The 15,376-nt window shown below is 44.3% G+C and overlaps 1 protein-coding gene across 9 annotated transcripts in view; it reads right to left on the bottom strand.

Annotated features, from left to right (window-relative positions):
- nrap (nebulin-related anchoring protein) overlaps nucleotides 1-15,376 on the bottom strand; it is a 220,693-nt gene that overhangs the window by 123,097 nt on the left and 82,220 nt on the right. For all 9 annotated transcript variants that reach the window (XM_070876611.1, XM_070876610.1, XM_070876615.1 and 6 more), the window contains 4 exons: nucleotides 15,000-15,104; nucleotides 12,114-12,212; nucleotides 8,656-8,760; nucleotides 1,127-1,234 (listed from right to left, as the gene is read on the bottom strand). In XM_070876611.1, coding sequence (XP_070732712.1) covers nucleotides 1,127-1,234; nucleotides 8,656-8,760; nucleotides 12,114-12,212; nucleotides 15,000-15,104 — 417 coding nt within the window. The remainder of the gene's footprint in view (nucleotides 1-1,126; nucleotides 1,235-8,655; nucleotides 8,761-12,113; nucleotides 12,213-14,999; nucleotides 15,105-15,376) is intronic.

The raw sequence follows: 15,376 nt of genomic DNA, 5'->3' as shown, positions 1-15,376 counted from the left end.
TGGACTGCAGTGGTTCAAGAAGGCGGCGGCCCACCACCTTCTTGAGGATGGGCAATAAATGCTGGCCTTGCCAGCAACGCCCACATCCCGAGAATGAAAAAAAAGTAGCATTAGAACTTTAAAGCAAATCTAAGAAACAAATACTCAAGTTTGCAATTGTTTAAATATATCAAATTAATACACAGATCAGGTGTCTACACTGTGAACCATTCTTTGTCCTGATTTGACTAGAGACTAACTTTAATTAATTAAGGGCAGCCAGTCATATGCACAATTCTATGCCATTTTACATCAGTAGCTGAAAGGTTGTATTGTAGAAAATAGAGTTAAAATTGTAGAGTTAAATCTGTGAGACGGATACTGAAATATTTAAAAATGAAATCAGCTCTGTTAAGTTGGAAAGTTTTGTGACTTCCAAAAATCTTAGAGGAGTTCAAAGTCCCCATGGAGACACTGTCAAACATGTCAGAATTTTAAATTAAATTCCAGCTTAGGTTGCAGAGTGCTGCCAAAGGCCTCAATAAGTTGTTTCAAATGTTAACTGAACTATGAACATTGAAAGGAATTTAATGGGGGAAAAATCTTGGTTCCAAAAGTGGCCAACTCAGGGAACGCTGACTGACTTATTTTAATCAGAAGTGGACTTCATTAAAATATTAAAAGCAATGTTACGAGATGGCTGGATAGTGACTGGTAAGGTAAGAAGTACATTATTTAGCCTACAGTAACTGCAATCTGATATACAATTCCCTTTTGCGTTGGGATGTTTTAATCATTCACACCGAAATACATACTGATAATTATTCATGTAATGAACAGAAGTGTAAGAATGTAGGAGGTCAGTAAAATATTTCAATACAGGCCAAAAGCATGACAAAACCAACCCCGATGTATGAGTCAGAAAAAAGTTTTAATGATTTCAAAATGTAAGTTGACAAAAGGCCAAGTGCAAATTGAGGCTGGATTTTATCCAAGTATCTGAGACTAAGATTGCTCAATTCCTAAATGGCCTTTGATTAGCATTGACTCTAAATAGTACGTAAACTGTTTAATTCCACACCATTTATAGCTCTGGCAAATGTGAACTTTAGTCCTTTCCAGAGCCATTACCTGGAGTGATACTTACATCACTAATAATTTCTCTGGAAGCTTTTGCAGCTTGGAATGGAATCGCATCCAATGGTAGTTTATATCCGCCATCTCGTAGTTTTGTCCATGACTCTTTATAGCGGATCTGTAAAACAACAAATGATTTAGTGAACAAGTATTTGCCACATTTTCACTGCTTCTTTTGCAATTTAAAAATCATAGAGGTTTACAGCACAGAGGTGATCATGATCTTATTGAATGACGGAGCAGGCTCAAGGGGCCTTATTGCCTATTCCTGTTCCTATTTCTTATGTTCTTAGGTAAGTGGTCATTTTGCCCAATGTGTCTATGCCAGATATTTGCTAGAGAAATCCAAGACCAACTTGCAAAATATTGTTTCTTATTGATTTTTTCTCCTTCCACAACCACAAAGAATCATTTACTGTTTTTTCTTAAAATATTTTTCTAGAATGCATTCATTTAGATCCAACCATTTAAATAAAATAACTTCTGTTTTTGGAAGTCTAATTACCCAATGGAGAGCGGTATAAAGAGGGTGTCACAAAAGGCACAAGCTTCTAATGAGCCAATAATTAAAAACTGATGAAAATAACAATTTACCTGCAACGTAGTCACTCCTCAATCACAAACTTTAAGCTGGGTGCCAAGCAAATGCTTATGTTCATTTTTAAGTCATTAAATGTGAACAGTGCTGTTCTTCAATGTCCCACCAGCCATGCCTTTTAAGACACAGATGCAAATTGTTTAATTTGCTCAGGGCATTGTGTCTTTTAAAAATATTACTTTTAGTGATTCTTGAGCTTGTCAAACAGATGTTAATGTTGGGAAATAGAAGACTCTCCAATAATATTAACCATTATCAGCATTAAGCACTTCCAGGCCAGGTGCAGAAAAAAACCTCCTCTACCCTGCCCCAACCTTAAAAGGACACTAGCACTGCATCAGTATGACAATGCTCCAATTCTCAAACCAGCCGTGCTGTGGTTTCTCTCAATCAGATTGTCAGTTTCATGCCAATTAGTACTGATCAATCATAGGCAGTCCCTCTGATATGTCCTTACTATACAGTATAAATGCACACGAAGCCCATACTTGAGAGAAGGTCACTCTGTGACCAGTTACCTTTATTACTAAGACCTCAAGTGAAGAAGGTGGGTGGAGCTTCCCCTTTTATACCTGGAAGTCCAGGTTAGGAGTGTCTCCCACAAGTTCACCCCCTTGTAGTCAATGTTCTCAAGGTGTACAACTTAGGTCAGCTTATACATGGGTTACAATGACATGACATCCCAAAGTCTTATTGGGATCACAGGTTAAGTCTCTCTGGTGGTTTACGCTCCCTTGTAAAGCACCTGAGTTGGGGCTCCGGTTGTTGGGCGCTGGCCTGCGTGTCTGCTGTTTGCAGTGCCTCAGGCCTGTCCGGACTGCCCACAGTGACTGGGCTCTCCTCCACTTGGTTTCGGTGTTCGGTCACCTGTGGTGGAGTAAACTCTAAGTCGTGTTCTTCCTCTGCTTCTTCTATGGGGTTGCTCAACCTCCTTTTAGTTTGATCCACGTGTTTGTGGCAGATTTGTCCATTGGTAAGTTTAACTACCAAAACCCTATTCCCCTCATTGGCAATCACAGTGCCTGCAAGCCATTTGGGCCCTGCAGCGTAATTAAGGACAAAAACAGGGTCATTGACATCAATACATCGCGCCCTCGCATTCCTGTCATAGTAGTCACATTGTGACTGATGCCTGCTCTCAACAATTTCTTTCATAGTAGGGTGTATAAGGGATAACCTGGTTTGGAGCATCCTTTTCATTAGCAGCTCTGCGGGTGGAACCCCTGTGAGCGAGTGTGGTCGGGATCTATTGGCCAACAGGAGGCGTGATAAGCGGCTTGGCGGGCCAGGATCAGGGGCTAAGGGGGGCTTCCCTGGGTGCGTTGCCCAGCTGAGCAAACGTGTTGCACCTGCGAACACAAAGTTCCAGGTCTGCATCTATCCCTGGCCACCAAACGTGTGACCTGGCAATTGCCTTCATCATGACAATGCCCGGGTGCGCATTGTGAAGTTCTCTGATAAACACCTCTCTGCCCCTCTGGGGCATGACTACACGGTTTCCCCACAGTAGGCAATCGGCCTGAATCGAGAGTTCATCCTTGCGCCTATGAAACGGTTTAAATTCCTCAGGGCATGCCTCGTACGTGGCTGCCTAGTCCCCAGTCAGGACACATTTCTTAACTAAAGACAGTAGCGAGTCTTTATTTGTCCAGACTTTAATCTGACAGGCAGTCACTGGTGAGTCTTCGCTTTCGAAAGCTTCAACAGCCATGACCATCTCAGCATCATGCTCAGTTGCCCCCTCAGTGGTGGCTAGTGGGAGCCTGCTGAGTGCATCGGCGCAGTTTTCAGTGCCCGGTCTGTGCCGAATTGTATAGTCATAGGCGGCTAACGGAAGTGCCCACCTCTGTATGCGGGCCAATGCATTTGCATTTATGGCCTTGTTGTCGGCCAAAAGGGACGTTTGGGGTTTGTGATCTGTCTCCAGCTCAAATTTCCTGCCAAACAGGTACTGATGCATTTTTTTTACTGCATATACACATGCTAGCACTTCCTTTTCTACCATCCCGTAGCCCCTTTCTGCCTGGGACAGACTTCTGGAGGGATAAGCTACCGGCTGTAACTGACCATTGGCATTCACATGCTGCAACACACACCCGACAGCACAGGACGACACATCGCACGTTAAAACAAGTTTCTTACACGGGTCATATAATGTTAACAGTTTGTTGGAGCATAACAAGTTGCGTGCTCTATCAAAAGCCCTTTCCTGGCTGTCCCCCCAGATCCAATCGCAACCTTTGCATAGGAGCACGTGTAGCAGCTCTAACAGCATGCTCAATTTGGGAAGAAAGTTACCAAAATAGTTCAGGAGCCCCAGGAACGAACGCAGCTCCGTCATGTTACGGGGTCTGGGTGCTCTCTGGATCGCTTCCGTTTTGGATGCAGTAGGTCTGATCCCGTCCGCTGCTACCCTCCTTCCCAGGAATTCTACCTCTGGAGCTAAGAAGACCCACTTCGCCTTTTTCAGTTCGGAGCCCTACCCGGTCCAGTCTGCATAGCACCTCCTCCAGGTTGTGGAGGTGTTCTTCAGTATCACGATCCGTGATGAGGATGTCGTCTTGAAAAACTACCGTCCTTGGAATCGACTTGAGGAGGCTTTCCATATTTCGCTGAAAGATCGCGGTGGCCGAACGAATCCCGAACAGACATCTGTTATACTCAAACAACCTCTTGTGTGTCATGATGGTGGTCAGCTTCTTCGACTCACTCACCAGCTTCTGGGTCATGTAAGCTGAGGTCAGTTCCAATTTTGAAAAGTTTTGCCACCGGACAGCGTCGCAAAGAGGTCCTCCGCTCTCGGTAGCGGGTACTAGTCGGAGTGACACCCGATTGATGGTGGCCTTGTAACCGCCACATATCCTGACCGACCCATCCGCCTTGAGCACCGGCACGATCGGGCTCGCCCAGTCACTGAATTCGACTGGCGAGATGATGCCTTCCCTCAGCAGGCGGTCCAATTCGCATTCTATCTTTTCCCGCATCACGTACGGCAACGCTCTGGCCTTGTGGTGTACTGGCCTTGTGGTGTACTGGCCTGGCGTCCGGGTTTATGTGAATCACTACCTTGGCCCCCATGAAAGTGCCGATGCCGGGTTGAAATAATGAGTCAAATTTGTCCAGGACCTGTGAGCATGATACTCGCTCCACAGAAGAAATTGCATTGACATCGCCCCATTTCCAGTTCATGACAGCAAGCCAACTCCTCCCCAGCAGTGCGGGACCGTCCCCCGGGACAATCCAGAGTGGCAACCTGTTCTCCGAATCTTTGTGGGTCACGACTACCGTGGCGCTGCCTAGCACCGGAATGATCTCCTTTGTATATGTATGTAGCTGTGCGTCAATCGGCAATAATTTTGGCCTCCTGGCCTTGGACATCCACGACCTTTCAAACTGTTTGATACTCATCAGGGACTGGCTGGCCCCTGTGTCTAGCTCCATTAATACTGTGATTCCATTGAGGAGCACTTTCATCATTATCGGTGACATCCTGGTATATGAACTGTATATCTGTTCCACATGAACTCGCTGAACTTCAGCTTCCAGCGATTTCCCCCAGTATTCATTTGGCCTCGTAGGGCTTACATCGGGCCCGTCCTCCTCGTACATCAACCTGGCTGCAGGCTTCCTGCACATATGCGCCAAGTGATGCTGACGTTGCAGTTTCTGCAGGTGTATTGCTGACACCTGAAAGCTCTGGCTGGGTGTTTGCCTCCACACCTCCAGCATGAACTGGAGGCTCTGTTGTTGGAAACAAAATGTCCATTACCAGTCGATTGTCTCTGACTGTCTCTGTAACTGTCCTTAAGCGCACCATTAACAGGTGTAGATGGCCCCATTACTGGCCCCATTGTCCATTGCGATGGCATGAATCGCCGTTCAGCTAGCCATTGTTTCTGTTGAATTCCCCCTTTGGGTTCGACTACATGCTGGGGCATGTCCGATTGCCCTTGTCTGCCTGGAGAACTGTGTGCCGCGTTAACAATGTTGACTCCCTGGTCGTTTGCCACATTTGAGCCAAGATTTTGTCATACATCATTCTGGTCTCTTCCTCCCCTGAGATAAATGTCTGGGCTATCAGAGCCGCTGCTTCCAAGGTCAAGTCTTTGGTCTCAATCAGCTTCCTGAAAACCCCAACGTGCCCAATGCCCTCAATAAAAAAGTCTCGCAGCATCTCCGCTCTGCATGCATCTGGGAACATACGTAGGAGATCTGTCATGAAGTCAGGAACGCTTTTCCCTTCTCGCCACCGGTGCGTGTAAAACCGGTGTCTCGCCATGTGCATGCTGCTCGCTGGTTTAAGGTGTTCCCCGATCAACTTACTGAGCTCTTCGAACGTCTTGTCCACCGGCTTCTCTGGCGCTAGAAGGTCCTTCATCAGGGAGTACGTTCTGGATCCACAAGCCGTCAGGAGATGAGCCCTGCGTTTGTCGGCCGAACCCTGTCTCAACCATTCCTTACTGGCAAAACTTTGCTGTAGTCTCTCAATAAAGTCGTCCCAATCATCACCAACACAGTACCTCTCTTCTGTGCTGCTAGTGGCCATGCTCGCGTGGTTTAAATCCCAGTTTCTCATCGCCAATGATATGTCCTTACTGTACAGTATAAATGCACACGAGGCTCATACTTGAGAGAAGGTCACTCTGTGACCAGTTACCTTTATTACCAAGACCTCAAGTGATGAAGGTGGATAGAGCTTCCCCTTTTATACCTGAAAGTCCAGGTTAGGAGTATCTCCCACAAGTTCACCCCCTTGTGGTCAATGTTCTCAAGGTGTACAACTTAGGTCAGCTTATACATGGGTTACAATGATAGTTGAATACATGATGCCCTCGAAATCGAGGAAGACTTGCTTCTACTCTAAACGTGAGTTCTTAGGTGACTTAACAGTCCAATATGGGAATTACAGTCTCTGTCACAGGTGGGACAGACAGTGGTTGAAGGAAAGGATCCCAACATCCCCAGCATTCATTCATAGGCAGTCATTCAAGATCGAGGAAGACTTGCTTCCACTCTTAGCATGAGCTCTTAGGTGGCTGTACAGTCCAATATGAGAACCACAGTCTCTGTCAAATGGGACAGATAGTCATTGAGGGAAAGGGTGGGCAGGGAGCCTGGTTTGCTGCATGCTCGTTCCGCTGCCTGCGCTTGATTTCTGCATGCTCTCGGCGACGATACTCGAGGAGCTCAGCGCCCTCCCGAATGCACTTCCTCCACTTAGGGCGGTCTATGGCCAAGGACTCCCAGGTGTCAGTGGGGATGTCGCACTTTATCAGGGAGGCTTTGAGGGTGTCCTTTTAACTTTTTCTCTGCCCGCCTTTGGCTCGTTTGCCGTGGACGAGTTCAGAGTAGAGCGCTTGCTTTGGGAGTCTCGTGTCTGGCATGCGAACTATGTGGCCTGCCCAGCGGAGTGATCAAGTGTGGTCAGTGCTTCAATGCTGGGGATGTTGGCCTGGACGAGGACGCTAATTTTGTGCGTCTGTCCTCCCAGCGGATTTGCAAGATCTTGCAGAGACATCGCTGGTGGTATTTCTCCAGTGACTTGAGGTGTCTACTGTACATGGTCCACGTCTCTGAGCCATACAGGAGAGCGGGTATCACTACGTCCCTATAGACCACGAGCTTGGTGACAGTTTTGAGTGACTCATCTTCAAACACTCTTTTCCTCAGGCGGCCGAAGGATCGAAGCACTGACCACACTCGACCAGCTTTGTTGGGCGGGTCACATTGCTCGCATGCCTGACACAAGACTCCCAAGTACTGATAAAGCTCGTGTGAAGCACCTTGGGATGTTTTACTACGTTAAAGGTGCTGTGCTCTCCTGGCTGGCCTCCCACCTTGTACCCTCCGTACATTTCAGCTGATTCAAAACTCTGCTGGCCATATCGTAACTTGTACCAAGTCCCGTTCAGCCACCACCCCCTGTTCTTGCTGACCTACATTGGCAATGCCTCAGTTTTAAAATTCTCCTCCTGGAGAGTTTTCAAAGCACTCCATGGCCATGCTCCTGTAACCAAGCTCAGCCCTATTGCCCACCAAGATCTCTGCACTGCTCCAACACTGGCCTGTTCGCAACATCCGTTTTCTTCGCTCCAACACTGGCGTTCGTGCCTTCAGCTGCCTAAGCATTAAGCTCTGGAATTCCTTCTTTAAACCTCTCCACCTCTCTACTTCTCTGTCCTCCTTTAAGACGCCCCTTAATACCTACCTCTTTGACCAAGCTTTTGGTCACCTATCCTAATATCTTATTGAGCTCGGTGTCAAATTAGGCTCTTGTGACGTACCTTGGGATGTTTTATTACATTAAAGGTGCTACATAAATGCAAGTTGTTGTTGTGATAGAAATGATATTTGTTGTTGAATTAGGGAACAGCAAAAGCTACTAAAACTGCCCTTGCACTAACAAAACAGAATTTCATCCCCTCAGTTTAATGTAAGATTTGAATCCAGGTCCCAGCTATGAAAGGTCCCTACATAAACTGCTACATCAGATTTAGCGTTTATGCACCGAGGCAAATAAAAATCTAGCACTTTTGTATCTTAAATATTATATTCGAATCAGATTTGTTTGCAACAGTTACAGATATAACATGGTTTGCAAATCTTGCCATCCCATCATCACCAACTTACATCAAATTGGCTGATCACTCATGATAACTGATTGTTAATTTAGATAAATTAAGCTAGTGACACATTGCTAACAGTAGATCAAAAAGTGGGTTCTTAAATCCATTTTAATCTTTGGCCAGTTGCGGAATATTTGTTTTATGTTCTCGTGTTAAGTTTGAAGAAAATGTCAGTGAAGAGCTTTTATCAAATTGCCTTTGTGGTCTGGATTGCTCGTTACAGAAATGACGATAATTTTAATCAGTAACTAACAATAGCAGTGCCCTGTGATCAGATCAAACAGCTACCTATTGTCACTCTATTCAGAGTCTCACCTCACTGATATTCATAGCATTAGTTTTAGCCTGCAGAAATTCTGGGAGGTCTTTTGTCAGTGTGTAGTGATGTTTTACATTTTCTCCATCTTCTCTGTATAGTCTCTGTCAAATAAAAGAATAAGCTCCATTTTAATATGTATCTAGGGCACACCACCTCACATTCTTGGTGGGTGGGAGCAGAATAACATCTTGTAAGAGAAATATGCATATAACATTATTGCAATTGTATACATCCCACTTCCAGGATATTAATTAAAAAACAAATTATGCGTTTTCTACTTGCCAACAACTCAAGGGACGGGTTGGCACAAACAGATAAACCTGGAAATTGATTGTGAATAATGCTATTGTATGAAAGCTTAAAACATTTGTACCAATTTCATTTCTGCACTATTTTAAGGCAGGTGTTAACCCATTTCAAATAAACAGGTGAATGCCTCTTTACACAGCACAATGAGGAATTTGATATGAGCGCATTTAGAATTTGTACAATAACGCTGTTCACAGTACCTTCCAGGCTTATAGACAAGGCATCATTTGTTTTTTAATTAATATTCATTTTGAATTTTAACATGCGGAATGGGTCATACGCCTGTTAGTCACATCCAATTTAGAAACTGATACCAGAATCCCTGCTGTTAAATCAGGTCAGTCAATGTGAGATATGTCACTTGGATAGAGCAGTATTAGTTATTTATACAACAGAAACATAATACCAGGACCAAGTGCATGTGAACAGTTTAGGGAATATCGGGCTATAATTTGCAGCCCGTACAGGTGTGGACGAAGTGTGCACGTGCCTGTAGAAGCCGCGCAAGTTCTGGGTTTAGGCATGCGCTGCGCAAAAACCAATTCTCTTGACGGATTGCACAGATCCCCAGGAAAAGAGCCTCCACGGTGGAGAATTGGGCTATTTGCCCAATTTCTGCCCAGCGAATATCCGTGAAATTCTTACGCCTGGTAAAAGCAGGCATTAGGCCTGCTTTACTAGCGTAAGCGTTTAAAAAAACAAACATAAAAGTTTTATCAATCATTTATACTTTAAAGTTCCTTTTTTGCCCCATTAAAACATGTAAATTTATTAGTCAAAAAATAAAATTTTTGTATTAAATGTTTAATTAAATGCCATTTTAATTCATTTTAAATATGTAATTTCTTGGGGTATTCCCATTCATAATTATGAGAATTCCGTACATATGGAATCCTTATAAGCATGAAGAGGGATTCCCTTCTTTGATTGGTTCGGCCGACCCACGTGATCCCAGGAGTGTTTGTGAATCACCTGCGACCCTGGAATACACGGGCCTCTACACAGACCTACGCATAGAGGCCCAGGAGCGCGAGTCGACGTGGATCCCAAGGTGGAAGATTAGTGCGTAGATTTTTTGCTGGTCGGAGGCATCCGCCCGCGGGAAGCCTCTGACTGCAAATTCAGCCCCATTATCATGGAAACAACAAATTATTCCAAAAATATTAGATTTTTTAATGCTTTCCTATAATGACATAAAGAGAAACTTTTATCCTCTTATCTTGCTATGCTAGAAATGTGCCTGTTCCTATCACAGACACACATATAGACTACTGGGATTTGTATGGCTACTGTCGCACCGGAAAGAGCGACGAAGGGGGAAGACTTGTTGGAGGAGACATTCAGGTTGGGTGCAATATGAGTAATGTGCCCGTGGTGCCCCTCAAACATGGCAGCCAATAGGGCTGAACTATGTTCAGGCTTGGGCCTCATTAACATTTTCTCGGCAAGCTGCAGGTACCAAACGGGCTCCCGGTGCAGCGCGTCGGAAGGAATATCATGCAGCTTCTCCATGCAGCTGGCTGACAGGTATGACCTGTTCGGGGAGCGGGGGAAGGAAGGGCAACAACAGATGCCGGAGCATGAGAATGGGCTGACAGCAGGCTGGAAGATTTTTATGGGGCCTGGTAAAAAATCATTAAAAAAAATCTTACCACTTTGGAGAGCCTGGAAACTTGGCTTGCACCATTGCAATTGGGGTTCTACACCAGCCACGGGACCCCATTTCTCAAACCTAAGTAGCCTCTTGCCTGTTTTTGGACAGGAGTGCCGGACACCTATTTAAAGGCTTGTCCGAAAATTGATTCAAGTGGGAAAATGGGTGCACAAAGTCACCACAGTCCAGCGCCCAGTTTTAAGCAACTAGTGGCTGAAAGATCCCCCCTCCCCCCACCGCCACCACCTTGTAGCGAAAAACAGAAAGAAAAACATTAAAGCTAAACACATTTACAATTTTGTTTTGATAAATTATGTTTTTGTTTTAAATGTTGTCCTCTTCCACAATGGACTGTCCACAGCACATTCATTCCAGGCTAAGAGGAATAAAAATATATAAATCTGTACTTAAATTATATACTTTCATAGTTTGCCGATGTTGGATTTCACCCTGCAGATACAGGTTCATCCAATGTCATTTAATTTGAGTTTAAAATATACTTGGGGTTGAAATTGCCCCTTTTCGCACTGCCCGTTAGTGCCTCCAGGGGAGCTAACAGGGCGCGAAACATTTGTGCCTGGGGAGAGGGAGAGGGTGGGGCGCTACCGGCTCCCGGAAAATTGCCCGGTAGTGGAGACGCTGTCACGGCAGCTCCATGCCCCGTGGGTGACACCCCTGCTCGCTGCACAACTACCGATGAAGTCATTGCCTGGCGTACCGACCCCTTAGCGCCCTGCGGAGGGGATTGCCCCATGGCCCGCAGGGCTGGCGCGAGGCGGAGGTTAAAGGGGAGGTCGCCAGCGCCACACGCTGCTATCTTGCCGACTCCCCAGTCGGCTCAAATACTTGCACCCTAGCCTGGTCCAGGCTGCCACCGTGCAGCCCGGCACTCCATTGTGGGTGCTGGGCTGATGCCGAGATACCATGCTGCCCTGGTGGCTTAGTGGAGGCCATCAGAGACCTCGCAGAGTGGGCAGCACCCCTCCCCTTTAAGCAAAGGGGAGGGGCATCGAAACGCGTCAGGGCTACGTGGAGCCCCTCCACTTCCTCTGAGGGACAGTAAGCCCAATTCAGCGGCCGGGATAGGACTTTCGCACCGGGCGCAGGAAATACCGCCCTGAGCAAGTTACCGCCCCCAATCAGGACGCAGGGCAAGTTCACCCCCTTAAACTTCTCCGATATATTTCATTGCCTGGCCAGAGGAATGAAAACATAACAGCAGATTTATAAGCACTGTACTTTCAAAATTATTTTTCTGTCTTCAAGTAGAGTATGCATGACTATTTATATAATGTATCTGTGTAAAGGTATACATTGCCTGCAGAATAGAATGACATATTTTACTTTAAAACTTTTTTGCACCATTTCCTTATGCTAACAGAAGCGTCAATAATGACAACACTCACAAGTTGCAATTGAATGTTTATGAAAAAATAATTAGACAGTTAACATGCTAAAGGAATGATATATTTATAACATTAAACTGCTTACATCCACAGCCTGGTTATAACTGATCTTGGCTTGTATCATTTCAGGAGTATCTGTAACACTTGTAAATTTCAAGGCACATGGATGCTGGCGATAGTTCTTCTGTTTAGGTACAAATTTAAAATCAAGAATTAGTGTCTCTTTAAACTTTAGTCCACTCAAACATCATTATTGAGTATAAGCTACTACTTAATAGATTTCTAATTGTACATCTTAAGAGCAGTACTCTGTACTTTGATTGGCATTTTCTAGAATACATTAGGGGACTATTATCTTTTTTTTCCAAAGGTCTCACCAGTATCAATGGAAAATTGTTGCTAAACTTAGATCTATTTGAAAATGGCTTTCACAATTTCAGCATTTGAGAACTGGTCTGGGATATTAACTGGAATGATTTGGGCTGGAAATTCGTCTTTCGGTGATAGCAGTATTTTTTCGACATTTTGCGCCAAAAATACCGCTAACCACACCGCTATTTTTTTAAAGGCCTAAGTTTCGTTAGAACATTGCGCCCAGCAGGAAAAATCGGCATTGCACGAGGATTCGCAGCGGAAACGGCGGACCTCGCCAACTTTAGTCCGTGAGAGAGGCCTTTGGAGGACGGAAAACACAAAACAAATTTGCAAAAAACAAAAAAATTTTTAAATCACAAAACATTCTCAAGACACTTAACTATTGAATCGCTGAAAAAGAATTAAAAAATAAAAACTTTTAACTTATCTTTTTTGCAGGTCTTCATACCTACCGCTGTCCTTGGGGCTGCTGTTTTTTTCGCCCAGATTACGGGTGTGCCAAAAGACAAATTTAAAGCGATAGTGTTATTTCCAGTCTTGCACGCCAGCGATCTGCTTTTCAGCGGTATTTAAAAACTGCTGGCACAAGACTTCGGCAAAACTAGCAGGTCACTGTTTTTCGCCAAAAAAGGCAAAATATCGCCGAAAAAACGGGCGCAATGTTGGGGAATTTCTAGTTTTAAGTTGTACCAGTATAAATACTTTTGATAAAACTTAGAAAAAGGCTTGCATTTATCTAACTCCTTAGCACATCGCTTTAAAACAGCTCAAAGTGCTTGACATACAATGATTACTTTCAGGTTTGGTGACTGTTTTTATGTGGGCAAATAAGACATCAAAACAGAAATGATGTAAATGACCAGTTTATCTGTTTTTTGGTGACATTGATTAGAACATAGGAACGTAAGAAATAGGAGCAGGAGTAGGCAATTTGGCCCCTCGAGCCTGCTCCACCATTCAATAAGATCATGGCTGATCTTCTACCTAAACTCCACTTTCCTGCACTATCCCCATATCCCTTGATTCCCTTAATATCAAAAAATCTATTGATTTCTGTCTTGACTGAGCCTCCACAGCCCTCTGGGGTAGAAAATTCCAAAGATTCACCACCCTTTGAGTGCAGAAATTTCTCCTCATCCTAAATGGCTGACCCCTTATTCTGAGACTATGACCCCTGGTTCTAGACTCCCCAGCCAGAGGAAACATCTACCCTGTCAAGCCCTGTAAGAATTTTGCATGTTTCAATGAGATCACCTCTCATTCTTCTAAACGCTAGAGAATATAGGCCTAGTCTAACTCAATCTCTCCTCCTGGGTCAATCCCCCCGTCCCAGGAATCAGTCTGGTGAACCTTTGTTGCACTCCCTTTATGGATAGTATATCCTTCCTTAAGTAAGGAGACCAAAACTGTGCACAATACTCCAGGTGTGGTTTCACCAGGGCCCTATTTAATTGCAGTAAGACGTCTTTACTCTTGTACTCAAATCCTCTTGTAATAAAGTCCAACATACCATTTGCTGTCTTAATTGCTTGCTGTATCTGCATGTTAACTTTCAGTGATTCGTGTACAAGGACACCCAAATCTCTCTGAACACTAACATTTCCCAATCTCTCATCATTTAAAAAATACTCTGCTTTTCTATTTTTCCTACCAAAGTGGATAAACACATTTCTCCAGATTATATTCCATTTGCCATGTTCTTGCCCACTCACTTAGCCTGTCTATATCCCCTTGAAGTCTCTTTGCATCCACCTCACAACTTACATTCACACCTAGCTTTGTATCATCAGCGAATTTGGATATATTACATTTGGTCCCCTCATCCATATCATTGATATGGATTGTGAATAGCTGGGGCCCAACCTGAGGAAGTTTCTGAAGAAGCTGAGGAAGGACTGTTGATCAAAACACTACGAAAATGCCCTGTTCTTTGAAAAGTGCTATGGAGTCTTTAATGTCCACTGAAGAACAAGCACATGGGGCTTCATTTTAATTTCTCCTTCAAAGAAGCGAATTTGTGTTTTCGACAAGGTGAGCGATGACAGTGTTGGAGACGGAATTATGTTTTCACTTGTGCCACCCAGTTTCAGATTAGGAAAAACATAGCCACTCCCTACTGCACCAGTGCACTTTTTCCCCATTTCCCATACTGGCCACTCTTACGGCCACTCTGGGTGAGATTTCTTATGACATGCCAATTTACACAACTTGTGAGCCTCCTTCGTGTTGCTGACCTGGGCCTACTAATGGGCTGAAACTCTCCACGTTAATTTCACTCAGACTCTCGACATATTGAGAAAGCAAACTACTTTGACTGGTTTGATACTCTGGTCTCAGAGGTGAAAGAGCATCCAGTTCTCTTGACTAGTATTCAAATGCTCTTCTGCTATCTCCTTTATTTTACATTCAGTGAACTCAGTTACACATTGACAGCATATTTAAACAGATTATGGATTTCTGGAACAGATATCATTCTAATCCATTCCAGCAAATGTTACAATGAAAAGCAGCATGAAAGGGAAGCTGAAACTAAATCTCTCTTTAATTGTTTCCTGATTGGGAGTGTGGATTAAAAGGAGACATTTATCACACTTACCTCACTGAACATTTCTCCTGCCTTCTTAGCCTGTTCAGCGTTCAAAGAACCACTTGTTATCCATCCAACACCTCGCATCCAATTCAAATCAGACTTGTACTGGTTCTGATAAATGTTAGAAAGTAATACCATATTAATGTTCTCTGACAGAGTTATAAAACACTGCATAATACAATTACTATTATGGAGGTTCAATTACTGCCTTAGAGATTGCAAGAGTGACTCAGAGTATGTCCTGCATGTTCCTACTCTCCTCTGTTATTTCAGACTCGAACACTTCGTTGAGATTTCTCCAGGCGTTAACTTTAGCAAAACGGTTGGCAGGAGTACAAAATGCGATTTCCTTTTTTTCTAACCATTGCCGATTTTTTTTGCTA

The sequence above is a fragment of the Pristiophorus japonicus genome, chromosome 3 (genome assembly GCF_044704955.1).
Source record: "Pristiophorus japonicus isolate sPriJap1 chromosome 3, sPriJap1.hap1, whole genome shotgun sequence".
Lineage (NCBI taxonomy): Eukaryota > Metazoa > Chordata > Chondrichthyes > Pristiophoridae > Pristiophorus > Pristiophorus japonicus.
Note: the sequence above shows the minus strand (reverse complement) of the source record. Positions and strands in the feature narration are given on the sequence as shown.